Source organism: Salmo trutta, chromosome 3 (assembly GCF_901001165.1).
Source record: "Salmo trutta chromosome 3, fSalTru1.1, whole genome shotgun sequence".
NCBI lineage: Eukaryota > Metazoa > Chordata > Actinopteri > Salmoniformes > Salmonidae > Salmo > Salmo trutta.
Window position 1 is genome coordinate 22024729 of NC_042959.1, and position 20161 is coordinate 22044889.

Genomic DNA, 20161 nt, shown 5'->3' on the forward strand with positions numbered 1-20161 from the left:
ATCCATGTTGAGAGAGCGTGCCCTCCTTGACTCAACACTGAGAATTCCCAGGTGACTTAACCTGTCATCAACCATTGTTGTCCTAAGGTGGGTTTTAATTATGTTTAAAGCTGAGAAGCTTCTCTCGCAAGAAGCACAGCTGACTGGTGTAACAACAGAAATCTTACAAAGTTGAAATAGCTCATGGAAGACCTCTTTTATAAGTTTCTAGAAACACAACAAAGTCGAGGAGAGTAGACGGTCTATCCCTTCCACTTTTCTCTCTTATCAAGAAGCCGCTTGGTTTGATGAACCTCATGTTTGAGGTCCTTTAAATCTGACTCAAAGGTCTGAGCAAAGGCAAACAGGCTCCTCATTCAAGAATGTTGTACTCTTTGGGTTGAGAGACTGGACCCCTTGCATTCTCGCAATTCTTCTTCTCTGCAGCTCAGCTGTGAGTCTGTCAAGCATCTGATAAAAGATAGCTCTTTGGAAGCTCTCACCATCACTTTGGTCACTATTTTTCTGTCTTACAGTGCTCATCATCAATGAGTTGTGAAATCTTAAGCTTGTTTTTAGGCTGTCTTTGACACACTGTTTGTCCACTTATTTTGCAGTGCTCTGCAATCTCTTCAATCTCTTTCCATAGTTCTTCAAAGTAACCCTCACTTCTGTAGTCCTGTAATGTGTCTGTAAGGGCACCTACTAGATCCACAGCCCTTGCTAGATCAAGAGCGCTTGATTGGAACATGGCAGAGAGACATTTGGCATCACCGAGCACTTTACAAAAGGTAACCAAAAGCCCTATGAAATGTAAATCTATCTGAGAAAGAAGGCCCCTTGCCTCCACTGATCTATCACCACTATTTTTAAGTGTGATATCCTGTAGCACTCTCAGAACTGCTGGAAGCCTGTCCCTCAGATTACGGCATGCCATGTATCTGCATGCCTACCTTACATCCGTAAGTCTCTGTAGTTCCCTGGGCTGCTGCTGTGGATACAGCTCTTTCTGAACTGCAAGCCACTTGAGATGAACGTACGAGCCAGATACAAAGTTATAAAGCTTCTGCAGGAGAGCAAAAGTTAACTGCCTCAGGCACTGATTTTTCAGCATTGACAAGAACCAAATTCAAACAATATGCATTACAGTGCACATAAAATGCAAATCTTGCACTGTTTTTAATCCGTGCAGACACACCAGAATGCTTTCTGTTCTTTTTGTTATTTTTTCTTGAAACCAAAGATTTAATCTGCAATTACACTAAAAACTTAACTTTCTTTTACTTCTCTTATTTCACTTTGTACCCTCTCAGCTCAGCCCTCAAGAACTTCCTTCTGGATTCGGTGGCTTGTGTACTTAGCATTGCCACATGTGTTCATCCTTTTCTCTATGAGAGGGTCATGCTTTGCTATTTCTTCTAAGATTGTCAAAACATGACCCTTGTTGTGAGAGTCATCAGACTCTCGATGACCTCTCTGCTCTATATTTTGAGTGCCAGTTAATAGGAGCACATCTGCAATTGTTTTAATGTAAGTCCAGCTTTCCTCCACTTTTCCTGTATTCGTTTATGACGTCTAACATTGAGTTGCTGTCAATAGCCCTTTTATGCTGATTCCAAGCATACATGGCATTGATATGATGCTCTGCCTTCGAATGGAGCTTAAACCCAGAATCTTTAAACAGCGCCTTTTTCCATTTACAAAAAACCTGACTGTGATGTGAAGGCAGATTCAGGTGTATTGGGCAGAGAAAACGTCTACAGGCGAAACAAGTCGAGTCTTGATTTACAGAATATTCAAGCCATGAATTGTCCTTATACCAGGAGCTGTTGACAGCCTTTTTCCTAGTACCATGCTGAGTTTTGGGAAATGTTTTCAAACACAGCTGTATAGGACCCTCTTCTCTGGATCTTGAATTGTCTGAAATACACATTAAATAAAGTCTCTATGGAAATGTATAATTAATGGATCCACAAGATTAGATGCTAACAGCTGCTAACTAAAATGTGTAGTTTAAAGTATAGGCCTGGCCTAACATTGAGTCCTTTTGGAACAGGAGTCTCTCTCCCTTTTGTTTTCATGTTTAATTGACCTGATGCAAAAATAAGACTGTCTATGGTTACATCTAAGCATCCGATTGCCCACATTTTAGTCCACTCTTAATTACAAATCCCCATTATCATAACTGTATCTTAAAATCAACTACCAGCCTAAGTTACTAGTTAGATCATGGCTAGGACTACTCTGCGGTAAGTAACTTAGCTATCTATAATTTCTTACACCTTTACGATAGCAAACAGGCTATCTGCAAATTGTGGTAGTCTTTTGAGTAATGTTAACAGATTGAGAATTGTTCTTTTTGAGTTCAAGTAAGAAAATCTGAGTTAATGGATTTCAAATTGCTGAATGTTAACTTGCTCAACACTGACAGTTGTAGCCTACTAGTTACCCCACATTAGCTAAACATTCGTATACTGTAACTTACTGCACTGTATATGAGTGTATTACTAGCACATATGTAAACAATGTTAGGCTAAATTGGGAACCGATCTCTTATCTGATTAACTGTCTGTTAACGTTAGACCTTTGGCTCCAGTAACTTACACAGCGACTCAACTTTTGTAAAAGTTGATTAGGAAATCTAAACCCGATGCTAAACTTTAAAACTTACTTCAAATATGATGCTTTCGTCAATCACGAAAGGAGCTTGTGGAGCTGTGGAAATATTCTCTCTTCTTCTGTATGTTCTTATTCTTCTGTATCTCGCCACCAACGTTAATATTCTCTGATTCTCGATTTGAAAAATGCGCCCCCGAACGTCAACATAAAATGCTTCTTTCGAGAAGAGGTGAAATTAGATGTCAATCAGCATCAAACTGCCAGTAGCGAATGAAATTTTGGGGTGGCACCCAAGGTGGCCAATCAGATGTCAGGGGTTGTCCAGTGCCACCCCGGACATCCCTCTGGCTCTGCATATGTGTGGGTGAGAAGGGATTAGGGGTGAGGGGAGCGGTGTGTTCATGTGTGGGTGTGAGTTTGTTCTATCATTCACAAGCCAATATTCACTATGTTATGCAGAGCTCCTTCTCTTTTCGTTATTAATGCTTCTCCACATCTTCCATCACAGACATGCCTTTTACTCAGATGGCCCGTAGGTTGCCCCGCAAGTAATCGATGTTATCTCACTGTCAAGATGAGGCTTTATAGAGAAATGACAACAGAGGTGTTATGTTTAGGAATTTACAAAAAAGTCCCCTGATTTTATAGTTCAACCAATTAAAACAGATTCTTATTTGTGGTTCAAGAGAGTAAAAACACATATTGGTAAACCTACTGCTTATAGTAGGAATTTGTCAAATGCCGCTGTATTGCACACTGTATGGTCCACATAATTGGTAACAATGTTGTATTTTCACCTATAGAACCTTAAATATTGTTTGTTCGGCTCATATAGTTTTGATTGGTCCAATTCACACTATAGGTTTCAATCATGTCCATGTTGCTAGGCAGGCCTTCATGTTGCTTTTCATCTTCAGGTGTGGCTCCATTGAATCCATGGGGCCCAGTCCATCAAACTCACCCACCACATGCCCATCCGACATGCCTCAATCTCCAAACAGGTACAGCCATCAGAGGGCGCCAAACTCAGCTCCTTGAGGCCACTCACTGCTGCTTTTGTCATCTGTTATATTGAGAAGGATATTGAACTTGCTGGAAGTACAAGGTTTGATCTGTGCTTCTCTGTGAAAAGTATGTCAGCTCTGTAGAAGACATTGCTGATATCTCTAACTGGTCTGAGTCCATATCCCACACTACTGTATTAAATGTAACGATAAATATACTGTACTAGATGTGAATCTGAAGAATCTAAAAGCATCAATCCCTCAGTTCTTCATTCACTATCACTGGACCATATATCCACTGGACCATACTTCATTTGGCACTGCGGTCATTCAGTTTGTGCTGCTCAGTGGTCAGTCTGTGGTAACCTGAACTGGGTTCTCCCCTGCAGGTCGGTGAGCGGTAAGAAGCTGTGCTCCAGTTGCAGTCACCCTTTGGGAAAAGGGGCAGCCATGATTATTGAGACCCTCAGCCTTTACTTCCACATCCAGTGCTTTAAGGTCAGTGTCACTCAGGCAGACTGTGTTAGGTCATAACCTTTTCACCACACCACCGCAGTTAGTAGCAGGCTGCGATAGGTCAGAACCGTTTCACCACACCACCACAGTTAGTAGCAGGCTGCGTTAGGTCAGAACCGTTTCACCACAACACCACAGTTAGTAGCAGGCTGCGTTAGATCAGAACCCTTTCACCACACCACCACAGTTAGTAGCAGGCTGCGTTAGGTCAGAACCCTTTCACCACACCACCACAGTTAGTAGCAGGCTGCGTTAGGTCAGAACCCTTTCACCACACCACACCCATCCACAGTTATTAACCACAGGACCGTAACTAATGTAATTGATGAATTCCAAGCCCTAGACCCAACCTCCAAGAAACTCCTTGTTGATCTTTAAAGATTGTATAGGTCACAGGAGGTTGGTGGCACCTTAATTGGGGAGGACAGGCTTGTGGTATTGACTGGAGCGGAATAAGTGGAATGGTATCAAAAACATGGTTTCCTTGTGTCCATTCCAGCCATTATTATGAGCCGGCCTCCCCTCAGCAGCCTCCACTGGTATACAGTGAGGGGGAAAAAGTATTTGATCCCCTGCTGATTTTTTTACGTTTGCACACTGACAAAGAAATGATCAGTCTATAATTTTAATGGTAGGTTTATTTGAACAGTGAGAGACAGAATAACAACAAAAAAATCCAGAAAAACGCATGTCAAAAAAATTATAAATTGATTTGCATTTTAATGAGGGAAATAAGTATTTGACCCCTCTGCAAAACATGACTTAGTACTTGGTGGCAAAACCCTTGTTGGCAATCACAGAGGTCAGATGTTTCTTGTAGTTGGCCACCAGGTTTGCACACATCTCAGGAGGGACTTTGTCCCACTCTTCTTTGCAGATCTTCTCCAAGTCATTAAGGTTTCGAGGCTGACGTTTGGCAACTCGAACATTCAGCTCCCTCCACAGATTTTCTATGGGATTAAGGTCTGGAGACTGGCTAGGCCACTCCAGGACCTTAATGTGCTTCTTCATGAGCCACTCCTTTGTTGCCTTGGCCGTGTGTTTTGGGTCATTGTCATGCTGGAATACCCATCCACGACCCATTTTCAATGCCCTGGCTCAGGGAAGGAGGTTCTCACCCAAGATTTGACGGTACATGGCCCCGTCCATCGTCCCTTTGATGCGGTGAAGTTGTCCTGTCCCCTTAGCAGAAAAACACCCCCAAAGCATAATGTTTCCACCTCCATGTTTGACGGTGAGGATGGTGTTCTTGGGGTCATAGGCAGCATTCCTCCTCCTCCAAACACGGCAAGTTGAGTTGATGCCAAAGAGCTCCATTTTGGTCTCGGTTGTCTCAGTTGTCCTCTGAATCATTCAGATGTTCATTGGCAAAGGCAAACTTCAGACGGGCATGTATGTGCTTTCTTAAGCAGGGGGACCTTGCGGGCGCTGCAGGATTTCAGTCCTTCACGGCGTAGTGTGTTACCAATTGTTTTCTTGGTGACTATGGTCCCAGCTGCCTTGAGATCATTGACAAGATCCTCCCGTGTAGTTCTGGGCTGATTCCTCAGAGTTCTCATGATCATTGCAACTCCACGAGGTGAGATCTTACATGGAGCCCCAGGCCGAGGGAGATTGACAGTTCTTTTGTGTTTCTTCCATTTGCGAATAATCGCACCAACTGTTGTCACCTTCTCACCAAGCTGCTTGGCGATGGTCTTGTAGCCCATTCCAGCCTTGTGTAGGTCTACAATCTTGTCCCTGACATCCTTGGAGAGCTCTTTGATCTTGGCCATGGTGCAGAGTTTGGAATCTGATTGATTGCTTCTGTGGACAGGTGTCTTTTATACAGGTAACAAGCTGAGATTAGGAGCACTCCCTTTAAGAGTGTGCTCCTAATCTCAGCTCGTTATCTGTATAAAAGACACCTGGGAGCCAGATATCTTTCTGATTGAGAGGGGGTCAAATACTTATTTCCCTCATTAAAATGCAAATCAATTTATAACATTTTTTTGTAATTCTGTCTCTCACTGTTCAAATAAACCTACCATTAAAATTGTAGACTGATCCTTTCTTTGTCAGTGGGCAAACGTACAAATACTTTTTTCCCTCACTGTAGGTGTAAGTAACCTAACTTAGCATAGGTTAAACACCTGAAACTAGATCCCCTACGTACTGGTCTTGACAAAAAGAAAAAACTATAGGGAGGTTGTCTTCCGTACTGTTCAACCAATCAGTAAATGTGGAGGAGGAGTTAAGATGGCGTGTCGCCTTGTTAATTTCCAAAAGCGGAAGTCGCGTCAGACTCTCTTTCCATTTCCCCTGAAAACCAGAACATCCGGTGGTTGGGAACTCAGAGGCTAAAGTGTAAGCAATATGGCAGATGTCCCACCCAACCAATCAGAAGGCAAGGTGAAGGAATTACCATATTGCTTAAACCTTTACAATCCTCTCTGATTAACACACTCACCAATGTCAGATCAGTGATTACTACAAGGAAGGAAGGAAAGAATTATGCATCTTCAAAGTATTCATACAAAGCATATGTCTTACACTATGTATACAAAAGTATGTGGACACCCCTTCAAATTAGTGGATTCGGCTACTTCAGCCACAACCATTGCTGACAGGTGTATAAAATCGAGCACACAGCCATACAATCTCGATAGACAAACATTGGCAGTTAAATGTCCTTACTGAAGAGCTCAGTGACTTTCAATTTGCCCCGTCAGAGGGTGGCACCTTTCCAACAAGTCAGTTTGTCTTTGTCAAATTTCTGCCCTGCTAGAGCTCCCCTGATTAACTGTAAATGCGAGGTGGAAACATTTAGGAGCAAAAACGGCTCAGCCGCGAGGTGGTATTCCACACAAGCTCACAGAACGGGACAGTTGAGTGCTGAAGCGCATAGCGTGTAAAAATCTTCTGTCCTCGGTTGCAACACTCACTACCGAGTTACAAACTGCCTCTGGAACAACGTCCGCACAAGAACTGTTCGTCGGGAGCTCCATGAAATGGGTTTCCATGGCCGAGCAGCCGCACACAAGCCTCAGTTCACCAGGCACAATGCCAAGCGTCGGCTGGAGTGGTGTAAAGCTCGCTGCCATTGGACTGCGGAGCAGTGGAAACACGTTCTCTGTAGTGATGAATCACGGTTCACCATCTGGCAGTCCGACAGACAAATCTGGGTTTGGCGGATGCACGAATGCGTAGTGACAACTGTAAAGTTTTGAGGAGGAAGAATAATGGTCTGGGGCTGTTTTTCATGGTTCGGGCTTGGCCCCTTAGTTCCATTGAAGCGAAATGTTAGCGCTACAGCATACAATGACATTCCAGACAATTCTGCACTTCCAACTTTGTGGCAACAGTTTGGGGAAGGCCCTTTCCTATTTCAGCATGACAATGCCCCCGTGCACAAAGCGAGGTCCATACATAAACGGTTTGTCGAGATCAGTGTGGAAGAACTTGACTGGCATGCATAGAACCCTGACCTCGACTCCATCGAATACCTTTTGGATGAATTGGAACGCCCATAATTTTGGAATGAGATGTTCTACGAGCAGGTGTCCACATAATTTTGGTCATGTAGTGTACTTTTCTTCCTCCTTCCTCTCTCTCTCTCTCCTCTCTCTCTCTTCCCCCTGCAGTGTGGGGTCTGTAAGGGACAGCTGGGTGACACCACCACGGGGACAGACGTGAGGATCCGGAACGGCCTCCTCAACTGCCACCAGTGCTACATCCGCTCCCGCTGTGAGTCACACAAAATCACATCCCCGCATGCACACACACGTATACACATTTGCATTCTCGCTCTCTCTCTCCTATACATTTGTCTCCCTCGCTTTCACATGATAAATAGCTACATCACACACTGATTAGTTCATTGCCCTTTTCACAGTTTTAATTTAACGGATATAAGAGTATTGTGTACCCAATTGCCTCAAGAAATACATGTATTTTTCCTTAATCCCATTAAATATGATAATAAACTATTATAGAATTTACGGTTGTCCTTATTGTATTGTTACTCTATTTTCAGCAGCCGGCCAGCCAACCACATTGTGACAACGTTGGGTCAATGGAAAGCACACAGAGAAATTGTCTCCCTTCTTCCTGCTTCTCCATATAGTCAACATGTGTGGAATGTGTCTTGTCTGTCAATGCCTATGTGGGGATTATCGCAATGTCTGCAATTCACATCCTATCGGGTTTATTGAAATGGTCCAAATAATGCCTGACATTGGAAAGTTGTGTGTGCATAGAATATTAGTCCGACTGATCATAGTCGCCCTATTGATTCTATTGGCTCTGTATGATCACAGCTTAGAGGTTCTCACTTCCTCGTTTCCATATGCACCCACAAGCCCTCGAGAGGATGGTGGACATTTTGAATCTGAGCTCTGATACTGTAAATATTGTGTATACAGTATAACAGCCTCCATCACTTCAAAACTGTATAGGAAACTCATGAAAACACTAATGCAATGAAGTCCAACCAACAAATTTGGCACTTAGACAAAATATTTGTTTGTAAAGTATACCCTTTATTTGAATTGAATTATTCTCTGGTATCCAGGTTGTTAGATAGGCCTTATTAGTCTTTAGTTTGTAACTTTAGCTTCTAATTTGGTTGCTAGAGAAGGTTGTCATGATTTCAAATGAAAGTTTCAAGTAATAGAAGTGTATTCCATTTTGCCGACTTGAAATCTGTAGGGGTTTTTCCTCGATGGTCAACTAAAGCCTTAGAAAAGCCTGATTTGTTCCTCCCCATTTTCAGTTAAACCACAATTAACCCAAACTCTGGTTTAAATTCTGAAAGTGAAATAGTTTAGCTGCCCATCTTCTTTCCAGGCAGCTCCAACACTGTCTTATCTTTTATTTCTTCCCTATTGCTTTAGTAGCCTACTGGATTAAAAAAAATACTGTGCTGTCACTAGGCTATAGGCCTACATTACAGTAACTTTGCACGTCGGCCTGACAACGTTATCCTTTTTTCTCTTTCTTTGCTCAAAACAAATGTCCACTCACAAAGTTAGATGTACTTGATTTTAGAGCAATAACGCGAACTGATGCATGTAAACTAATTGTGGAGGTAAACAACCGTCATTATGGATTCATGCTACTGTACTAAACCATTCCGTTAACTCTTAACCGGTTCTCTTTAGGAATGTCACGCTTGGAATGTCATGAAACGTGCCTTAGGTAAACAGGTGATTGCACACTCAAGGGAAGGGAACCCAAAGATGGTGTCCACTTAAAGGAAAACTCCACCCAAAAACTATCTTTTGGTATTTATTTCATTAGTCTGTTGCTGATTTGTCTCAACTTGATTGTTGACAAGCAAAACATTATCAAGATATCACTTAAAATACACAAATCAGCAATAGGCATCATATAGGGATGATTTCTGTATTTTGTATGTTACGTGTCTTTTAAAACTTATTTGCTAACAAGCAAAACATTTTGAGACTATATCAACAATAGACTAATGAAACAAATGCCAAATTCTAGTTTTTGGATGGAGTTTTCCTTTAAGTGTGATTGGGTAGGATGGGAGGTTTTTGTCCAAAATGCAGGAGAAACTGCACGAGAGCTTAAAATCACCCCACCAATTTGTTTTGTTGATATTCCCCTTTATTTTTTACTCAGGTCACAGTCTACCAAACCTTGTTTTCTCATGATTTCATGATTTGCAGTGAGTCTTTCCAGTTTCAAAACGGAATCTAAAATATATCTAGGATATATGGTTAAGAAAATAGGATGACCATTGATTTTATTTTATTTTATTGTGTATCTGAATGTTTTGACATTATTATAATGACTCTATATTGGCCTCTCTATGCCCTGTTGACAGTGATGACCATTTTTGGTAATTGCTCAGCAATAGAAACTCATTTTCAACAAAAATAAATTAAGCATACTTCTTGCGTTGTGAAATTATGGCTAAAATGTTCTTACCAGCAGTTGCACTTGATTAACATTTGGCTGCTAAAGACCAGTGCCAACAGTTCGAACGTCAATTGTGAAATTATAGGCTACTATGGAGCAATTTCAGTGCCAACAGAAATTGTATTTCAATTTCATAATTTCGAATTTGTATTAGGATTTTGAATTTGATTGTAATACTTTTGAATTTGTAATCGTTGAATTCACCTTTAGCTAAGTGGGCTAACACAGTCTTGTGACATGTAGGAGACCTTGTTCAAACCCACTTAGTCACAAGAGCAAGGTTAAATAGGGAGTGGAAAGGCTATCCTTAGAAGGGCTATGACAGGACTATTCAACTATATTCTTATGGGGGCCAAATTGCGGTTTTTGTGACACTCTTCTAACTCCACTTGATGTCATCATAGAAGGGAACAGAAGGCTTCAGAGTTAGCTTTCAGGAATGGGGTCATAATAGCTCATAGCCAAAACGGTTCAAACGTTAGAGCTAAATTCATAGGAAGAAAATAAATTCAACATGCCACATTGGCACCAGAGTGAGCATTTTATTATCTGTTCTCCTCTACCTTCCTGGTTGGCAAAGTACCAGGATGTTGTCTCAGGTTTTGAATCTGAATTTAGAGAGCTGACATTGAATATATGAAACTTTGATTAACTTGAAATGATGGTTTGTAAACTTCATTCACAGACAATGAATGCAATACTTAACCATTAGTTCAATTTATGAATTCAGTGATTCAATTCATGCATTACAAATTCAAAATTATGGAATTGAAATAAAATGTCTGTTGACACTGAAATCGCTCCATATGTTACTAGTGGTGGATATAATGTATGTTCAAATGTTATCTTGAAATAAATCCATAGCCTACTCTTATGTCAGACATATGATCCATTCTCAACATGTAGCTTACAACTTTCCCTGTCTCTTCTGGGTTTATTTTTTTGATATAGGCCTACCATATTTTTAGGCTTCAGATCTGATTGTCTTTTTACTTTTACTTAGGAAATTAATACATCTCAGCTGATACTCTGCAGGGGGGCATCTTTGTGTCAGAAATATCGATACATCTTAGCTGGATGAATAGTTTGGGAATGATACTTTATGTCTAAGTTCTGTATTTATTGTAATATTCACCTGAACATTACCCGAAGAAAGATAAATGTGATGTTCAAATGCATTGGCTTTATAGCATACTGTATGTTTATAAATAAAATGTAACAAATGAATGAATGAGCTTGTCCGTGTCTTTCTGTAGTTATAAGATAATGAAATAATGTGGGGCACCTGCATGTAGTCAACTCAGCTCAATTCGGCCCTATGCCTTTTGCTGCGACGAGGATGAAAGCAAAACGGTCAGTATTTTTCTGTATTTAGCCAGCTAAAGGCAGACAGAGAATTGGAAAGGCTAACCACGACTGTTTCGAAGTTGAAGCCTACTTTGTATTACTGCTGAACAGTCAGCCCTTTGTGAAACGCTGATCCCAAAGCCTGCGTTCTGTCGCAAGCCGCTATCCATGGTGCTGAAGTAAATTCCCAGTCCTCGCAATGGGCCACGGCCACCAAAAAGGTGTCTCAGTGTAGGTGACTTGTATAATAGAGGTACATAGTAATACATTATAGAATCCATGACAATAGCCTTTAAACAATGTGATATATTTGTGAGAACCAAATCTGACATGGATTGGGGAATCAGAATTTTTACATCTAATGCATGCAGAATAGTAGCCTAGCCTGTTTGTACCTTTTGTCTAAAGAGCAACAAAGAAAAACATGACCAAGCAACTTTGATTATTTTTATCAACAACCATTTCAATGGTACACCTGGAAAACTATGTGCACATGTAGAAATATTTCCTTAAATATAAGCATTCATTACCTACATATAAATAACTTTCAAATCCTGGACAAAACGTGTTACATTATGCTCACAAAATGGGGGGAAATTATTATAAAATCGGACAAAAAAGACATGCAAATAATAGTGAAATAACACTGTTTGCATACATTCCCTTTTTTTACCCAAAATAAATTCGCCAGTGGTAACTTTGTAAAACGTCAAAAAGACTTCGTGATTCTAAAGGGACTGGGGATTATGGCCTATGGTCAACTATAGGATAGATACAATAATACATATTAACACTATACAATTTGAGCCACAAAAACACAGATGTAGAAAGACTCACAATACAATTACATATTCCTGTCAGCAGTGAACTTTTGTACTTTGTGCCTTTTTTGAGGAAATAAGGGTGTTCATTTGATGTCAACAATTGAAAGAAAGGAAATTCTTCACGAGCCCTGAAACAGTGTTGTATAGGCTACTTACACTTAGCAAGTTGCATCAGGAAATGAACAAAATAGTCTGTCTCGTTCGATAATAAACAGAGACATTCCATATATCGAAGATCTTCAGTCAAATCAGAATGTTGGCTACCTAAACAAAACAAGCAGTTGTACAGTGTGACATTTTGACGACATCTGGTCGTATGATGGGACACTGCTTATGACTCACAGCAGTTTGTGGTTACTTAAACCAGACCGCTATAAGTGCAGAATGACCACAATACTGGACGATAACCGAGAAGGAAGGACTGAGGCAAAAAAATCAAAGTAGTCTTCATCTTTTTACAACTGCGATTATGATAGGCATATCAGTGTCCTTCAGTCTTTCTTGTAACATCCCTCATTTCACGACTCAACACTCCTCAGTCACCTGAGTAAACCATGTTTCTCTTATTTGATTTTGTCAGTGAGTCTCCGCTGTATTAGAACATGCTGGTCTTTACTAATGTAGCTTTGGCTCCGTTCTGTCTTTGCAAAGAGGACAGTACGCTGGCGAACGGTCCACCCAATGAGTCCGGGATGGAGGTGATGGTACCCGGGGCAGAAGCCCAGCCTTGACTCGGTGTGTTTCCACACATGCCGGGAGCCACCGACGTCTTCACTTGGTCCACTTGTCCGTTTCCGCTGGAAACGTTGACCTGGCCACCGGTTGGACTGGGCCCGCCGCAGTTAGAGGTTGGGACAGAGTTGGGCCCCGGTCCTCCCGTGCTGTCAGGGTCGGTAGATTTGGCCTCTTTACTGTCTTCTTCCCTAGAGTCCGACTTCTTCCCGGAGCCGTTCTTGGCAGCGGCAGCGGCAGCAGCGGCCGCGCGCTCTTGCTTACGGAATTTGGCGCGTCGGTTTTGGAACCACACCTAGAAAACGAAAAACGGTTCCATTATATTAAATAGTCCTACTGTATGTGTAAATGACTGAAACCGGTCATGTTGTCAATATTAGATGATGCAATATGATACTGCATCCGCACATTGACCGTCGGAAAACAACCCTCATATGTAATGAATCACACATAATCAAACAACAGTGTAAGCCTATGAGTTCTGTATGGGCCTAATGTTGGTGAAAGTATTTTTAAACCATATAAATGTTTTAAAAACCCACAATAATAGTTGGGAGCCTTGTGCTTAATGTGCGGAATGACTCGAGTTTGTTAAAGATGGTACACTTTGACGAGGTGAAGATAGCGCCGGATAGCATAGCCTACCTGCACTCTGGCTTCAGTCAAATCGATTTTGAGCGCCAGCTCTTCTCGTGTGTAGATATCCGGGTAGTGGGTCTCAGCAAAAACCCTCTCGAGCTCCTTGAGCTGGGCGCTGGTAAAAGTGGTCCGAATGCGCCTCTGCTTTCTTTTCTCGTTCAGTCCGCCATGATCCGTAAAGAGTTTGTAAGGAACTGCGGGAATGAAATGTCAACGTTAAACGTATTTGCAATGGCAATAGCTGTAGAGTAATAGTAACATAAGATAACATGTAATTACAAAGTTGTCAGATAAAAATATATCCGAATTAAGAATGATTCTGATTAAAATCGAGTTATGTTGTTATTATATTCTATAATCTGTTAGAATACTTGTGGATTAGTGTTAAAATGAGACCAGTGATGTACTGTAATGTGGTTAACTGTAATGATAAACAAATCTTTGCTTTGATATTGGAGTTCAGGTTTGGAAACTTGTCATAATGTTGCCATCCGTACCGGTTGTTGCTACTGTAACTCCAATTCTGTGTCAATAATGAGCTTTAGTCTTTTGTTATCTAATTATTTGAAGCTTTATATCTCATCGCAAAGTAAATAAATTATGCCTATCATTTTGGCAGCTTAAGATAATGTTGTTGGCGGTTTGGGTGTGACTGGGATAGTGTAACCCCGTAACTGAATTACCGCTTGCCTGCAATCGCTTCTAACGTGATAAATTCTTTCATTTGTGTAAGCAAATTTCGTTTGGTAAATACTAAACACATTTCCATTTTCAAATGCAATCAAGGCGTCCTATATACCCGGGTAGAGACCGGGAGTGGTGAATAAAGTTGGCGGTTGCTTACCTGCGGCGTATGGGCTGCTTTGGTGGTCCCGCAGTGTCCCCAGACTGCAAGAACCCGGCGTAAGAGACGGGCAGCCGGAGGTAGCCCCAAACGTGGTCCTGATCGGATTGTACTGAAACCCACTGGCTTGACTGCACGAGCTGAAGTCCGCATAGGCTGATGCCAAGCTCGATGTGTCCATCCCGGCCATACATGACTCGTAGGCAGAGGAATTTAGGTAAGAATACTCCATTTTATACATTTGAAAAGGCTCAGTGGATAAAGAAAGCAGCACTTCCCAGGAAAAAAAATCTAAACTTCAAATTTGATTACAAAAACAATGATAATGACGCGAGATGAGATGGGGAGAATTGACTTGCTTGGATTTGACTGTTTTGGAAAGAGGCTAGACCGTGGGTAGATGTGCACTGCTCGGCGCCTGCTCCAAAACTGGCCTCCTTTATAGGAGCTTCGCCCTGTTTTATGAAAAGCCCCCTAAGAGCCGCCTAGCCTCAGGTCTCTAGAGCATATAGTCCTCATAATAAACTTGGCTCTTTCCTCTTGGACAATGGCAAAGCGTTTGGTCTTATTGCTAGCGCTTTTACATGACAATAACTCATCAGTCTATTGGGCTGGCACTGGGGGCCCGCGCTGTCCAACCTCCCTATCATTGATCCCCTGCATCTCTAATTAGAATTTAATACCACACCATTATGCGCCAAGCCCAACCCCCCCCTCCCCGCGCACCATCCACCCTCCTCTCTAACCACCGTCTTGCTCTTTAATTCAATCACACCACTTGGAAATAATGAAAGTTGGGTGACGATTCTCCCTGATCCAATTTTCCCCAAGCTTTTAAGCCTTTTAACCAGCAGTATACCTTAGGCAGAATTTCTGGTAGTATTCCCTCTCTCTTCTTGCCTTTGCACTCTTTCTTGGCTTGAAGTGCGGATCATTACGCATGATGCAACATTATTACAGAAGGGTGGATTGTTCTTTTTTTTTGTTTATTGTTATTATTGTTACTAGTATTATTGGGCTATTGTTGTTCTTTTGCCCTGCCACCGTCCAACCCTAATCCTAACCCTGCCATCGACTAACCCTGCCGACGTTATTGTTTCTTGTTGTCTCAACAGACTAAATGAAAACCAGAATGGTAGGCCTGTAATGTTAAATGTTTTAAATGCACATTATTGGATATAGGCTATTCCTATAGGAGATAATGGATGGGTATAGGCTATTCCTATAGGAGATAATGGATGGCTATAGGCTATTCCTATAGGAGATAATGGATGGGTATAGGCTATTCCTATAGAACAATTATGATATATTATTTCAATTCCGTAAGGTAAAGCCACAGAATACGTTTTATCTGGAGGAGGGGGTGTAATTCGTTTTATTGCATTAATTATTCTCTTCATTTAGCCAATAACTTATTTCTAATGAAAGTAACTAAGTCGTGAGCAAGTCATCGGACCTTTTAGGCTGATATTAGGCTAATTTGTCTTTGGTAAGGTGTTTACCCGATCCTGTTGTTCTATCATTGGATCAAGTTCGTGCCTATAGCCTGCATGTCGACGTTTCTGTTTTGTCCACACACTATTTCTCAAAACGCATTCTTGCCTTTCTAAAAATACAAATAAATGCTATGTAGCAACATTTCATTTGTCACACAATGTTTTTTTTTCTTCCACTGAAATAGTATCTAACGGGAGTGTATCAAAATTGTGTCTGTCTAGGCACAATTATATTTTCCGCATCAATTGAAACTGATGTTCGCCGTGAGGCTATGAAAAATAAACTGATATGTTGCACATATATGTAGGTTAGTCAACTCAAAAGAGCCCCTATAAGATTGTCAATTTGAGGGTTAGGCTATCATTCAAAGTATTTATCTCCGTTTTATTTTACCATGAAAATGAAATTAAGGCATCGGCCAAAATAGATCTTTCATTCCTTGAAATAAACGGACAAAGGAGTCAGAAAGACTTAGCAACAAAAAGTCAAATAACTACCGTTTGACCCTTTGTTGGTGTCTCTAGAAAAGAAAGTAGGCCCATGCATTTTGTTCTGAAGTTCAAACTAGGAGATGAAAGGTGCGTTGAACAACAAAAATGGGTATAACATTGAAGATGTTATGCTAATAAAGTCCTATGCAATCGATTATTTTTTCTCACAATTGCTGACGCGTTTCAGTGTCTATCCCTCTTTTCTTTACGCGTTACCCATTCAATGATGAACGACAATAAAAAGTTCATTCTTTCTTGACACAACCTAGACCCTTTTATGTAAATGGTTTCTCTTTCTTTTTCATTCTACACGAGAGTTGTGACTAAAAGTTGTAGCCTACCAAATGGTTAATTTGATTATTGAAACCAAAGACCAACTGGTTCACCGGCCTCCCTCCACGCGTCTGGCACCGCAAAAGAAGCCATCTCTAGGAATTAATCTAATAACTGACAAAGAACCGAGAAGTCCTTTCTGATATTTTGCCGAGGCAAATAGAATTATAGCTTTTGCCATCCGTTTCTCTCAGTCAAACGGCTCTTTATTCGGCCGGTCTATAGTCCACCATAGTCCACCAACCACTGAAACGCCCTCCTTTATATTTTCAACGTCTCCCTTTATTCTATCAACTGGTTTCCAAATCTGTTGGGCGGAATTAAATGTCAGAGTTAAAACCTTTGATATTTTGATTAGAGAATGTTAAGCCCGTCCTCACTCACTACATTTGTAAGACACAACAACAGGCACACACACACCGGCCTATACACACACACACAGGCCTATAGGCTACACACACGTTTTCAAATAGGCCTTAACTAAATTAAGTAAGATTCGAAGTGGTTGGAATAAAATGACGCATTACATTTTCGGCATTATGGTGCTAACAAGTCAATATATGATCTCCCACTTGAAATTAAGCACCATCTAGAAAACAAATATCACAAGTGCATGGAATCCGTGATTTACAGTATCTTAATGGCTATTTAATAAAAGTGAACCTGCGGTTAATTTGTGACCCAACGACACATAAATAGCAGCGACCATATGCTATCACTTAAATAAATCAGGACAAATGCGATGCGTGCGAGACCCTACATTTCCATTTGCAAGTGCCACACAATAGCCGGAGACATTTAAAAGGCGGAGAAGGAACTCCTCTCCTTTTAGTGTGCGCTATCGTTGCTCAGCGATATGGGAATGCGGGTCGACAGGAGGACAAAAAAGAGGAACAAAATGCCATTGTCTGTGGATGGATTGGAGGTATCACACACACAAAAAGGGGAAACACAGAGGGGGATGTAGACATTGGGATGGGAGGAACCTCTGTCACATTGAACATAATGTCTTACTCGGGCTGAGGAAAACCTACCACTTTCAAAACGGTTATTAATAAGGGCGTATGTGTTTGAGGAGGGGTCGAATCACAACCCTAAGGCAATGTTGATGACAAAGCGCAACATAAAATATTCATTTGGCTTGTTCTCCTGACAATTTCGTCTGATATCTCAATTTGATATTGAGATTAGAAAGGCCTATACTCAAGTACTAAGGGAAAAGAAAACGCACAGCACCAAAGATCAAATAAACGAATATGGGCTCAGAATTGTTTACAATTTTACCACTGTGCAATGCAGTGCCCTTGGAGACGTGTGGTATTTTTCAAGTGCAAAATGTAGCAATCACACTAATCTCGTATAATAAAGGAATTATGGGCGAATTTAATTAATATGTGAATGTGTTTCGATAGCAAATCTATAGCAATATGGAAAATCATTTTCCACATAAGATTCCTTATTAGACCTAGCCTATTTTTTCCCCTTTATTTCCTACATCCATAGACACAACATCTGAACTGACGATTTCCAATGTCAAAATAATGCTTTTATAGGCCTACAAGTCAAGAGACTGCGACGAAGATGCTGATGTTAGAATGTGATTTTAGGATGTTCCTGCGTAAAAAGATCTGTGTCACGTCACTAGGTTCGTCACGTTCCCACTTGCACAGGTGAAAAGTGACATCTGGGGAAGATATACATTCAACTAGAAGAGCGCGGGCCCGCTTTTTCGATGTATGCTCGAAAAGTTTCACACACAAAAAAAAACTTGTGGTGTACTGTCCTGAAGACAAGAACAGGGTGGGCACTTTGTTGTCGAAGACCTCATGAAGAGTAGCTGCTGCTTTCGCAACAGCTAATGGGGATCCTAATAAAATACCAAAATAACCTGGTCTTTTGATAACTATTGTTATTTTGCAATTAGTTGTGGGACGCCTGATGCATAGTGATGACGATATGGTGAAATGTAGGATATGTTGATGACAATAGTGACGATTATGATTATGTTGAGCATTAATCAGCCATCTTCGTTCGTGAGCTGATCAAAGCAAGTTGATATGATCCAATTGCAAGATATAGCATCTAATATTCTCTATGAGGTTATCCATATCTTCTAGAGTCAAGCTTTGGCTGACTGACGGTCACTTGCCTGGGTCGAAGGCTTGTGGTCTGTCTGCCCTCCCCGGGTTGCTCCTCTGCATATGAGGCCCACGTGACCAAGAGACCAGCGACTAGACTAGCATAAACATCTTATTCCACAGGATAAGATTAGCAAATACATTGCCCTCAAACGCGGCCCAGGCACGAGCGAGAGCTAGGAGAAGAATCAATTACTAAATTACTCCAACCTCTAAATCGACATTAACGGAGAGGAATGCCATCGTCCGGCTTGAAATACGATTATGAAAAGATGTGATCATTAAATCTCTTGCCAGTGTTCAAGAATTTGATTAATAAAGTCGTCCAAAATGAGATGGTATTAAATTCTTATCGGAGTCCCTTGTCATCATTTCATCTCGTTTTGTTTAACATTGGTCAATGGCCTTCATGCGATTTCCATCTGTAAATAAACTTAGTGAACCCTCCCCTCCTCGAGACATTGTTTACTTGTTCATTTATCGCAGTTTGGCGGATATGACTGCATGCCTACTCCATGAGATAAAATCGGGAAATATAAAATATAGTCCACAGTTTTATGATAAGATGCATTAATGTATTTTGGCCTATTTCTTTTTTTTTGTTTTTTTTATACAAACAAATATAATGTATTTGATATCCTACCAATTTGTACTTTAAGAAGCCTTATTTCACGCATTTTACGCATATAGCCTATGTATTTGTTCAACGTTTTTCACATGTAAACCCCAAATGTACTTTTGGGAACTACTTCAACTCAAGCTGTCAAAGCCTAGTTGTCTGTTTATTTCTCCCCTAAGTAGCCGGGTGGGGTCGTCATGTGTCAGGCAGGGGCGGGCAAGGAGAGGGCATATTTTATTTAGCATAGACTATACTGGCATTATTCCCCCCACATTAGCAATTGACAATTATTAGCTCCAGTCTCATAAATCAGCTGCGTGGAGCGTTATTATTGTTGAATTGAATGGCTGTTGGTGAAGTGAGGGTCAGTGTCATTAACTAGCCCGCCGAATCCCAGCGCGTTCCTCCCCCGGTCCCCTGAAGGCATTTGGGGCTCAATACAAGGCAAAGACCTGCTGGCTAATATCGCCCTGTGGTCGGGCTAAAAGCTTAATCACACATGCATTAGCAAGAGACAGCGGGCCATTGTGTACACGTAGGTTTACTGGAATTAAGCGATTAATGGCCGGCTAGGGCGACAGGGCACCGCATCGAGAATGATGGAGCGCTTTTTAATGTTAAAAACAAAAATTGGCCTATGAGAGAGCGGATGTC

At 41.2% G+C, this 20161-nt stretch overlaps 2 protein-coding genes across 9 annotated transcripts in view; one reads left to right on the top strand and one right to left on the bottom strand.

Annotated features, from left to right (window-relative positions):
• limch1b (LIM and calponin homology domains 1b) overlaps positions 1-11274 on the top strand; it is a 152899-nt gene extending 141625 nt beyond the window's left edge. For 7 of the 8 annotated variants that reach the window (XM_029726610.1, XM_029726627.1, XM_029726616.1 and 4 more), the window contains 4 exons: positions 3516-3599; positions 3992-4100; positions 7742-7844; positions 8134-11274. In XM_029726610.1, the coding sequence (XP_029582470.1) occupies positions 3516-3599; positions 3992-4100; positions 7742-7844; positions 8134-8159 (322 nt within the window). In that variant the 3' untranslated portion in view covers positions 8160-11274. The remainder of the gene's footprint in view (positions 1-3515; positions 3600-3991; positions 4101-7741; positions 7845-8133) is intronic. The other variant, XM_029726623.1, reaches the window with a different exon arrangement.
• A 404-nt stretch (positions 11275-11678) lies between these two features.
• LOC115170259 (paired mesoderm homeobox protein 2B) lies at positions 11679-15158 on the bottom strand. The gene is made up of 3 exons (XM_029726667.1): positions 14430-15158; positions 13592-13779; positions 11679-13241 (listed from the first exon to the last, which is right to left on the bottom strand). The coding sequence occupies exons 1-3, from the start codon at positions 14668-14670 to the stop codon at positions 12810-12812; spliced, it is 861 nt and encodes a 286-aa protein (XP_029582527.1). The 5' UTR covers positions 14671-15158; the 3' UTR covers positions 11679-12809.
• Positions 15159-20161: the final 5003 nt, after the last annotated feature.

Coding starts and splice junctions, on each gene's coding strand:
- LOC115170259 (XM_029726667.1), bottom strand. CDS start 14,670: ATGTATAAAATGGAGTATTCTTACCTAAATTCCTCTGCCTACGAGTCA. Junction 13,780..14,429: donor AAGCAGCCCATACGCCGCAG/GTAAGCAACCGC, acceptor TCATTCCCGCAG/TTCCTTACAAACTCTTTACG. Junction 13,242..13,591: donor TGACTGAAGCCAGAGTGCAG/GTAGGCTATGCT, acceptor TTCGTTTTCTAG/GTGTGGTTCCAAAACCGACG.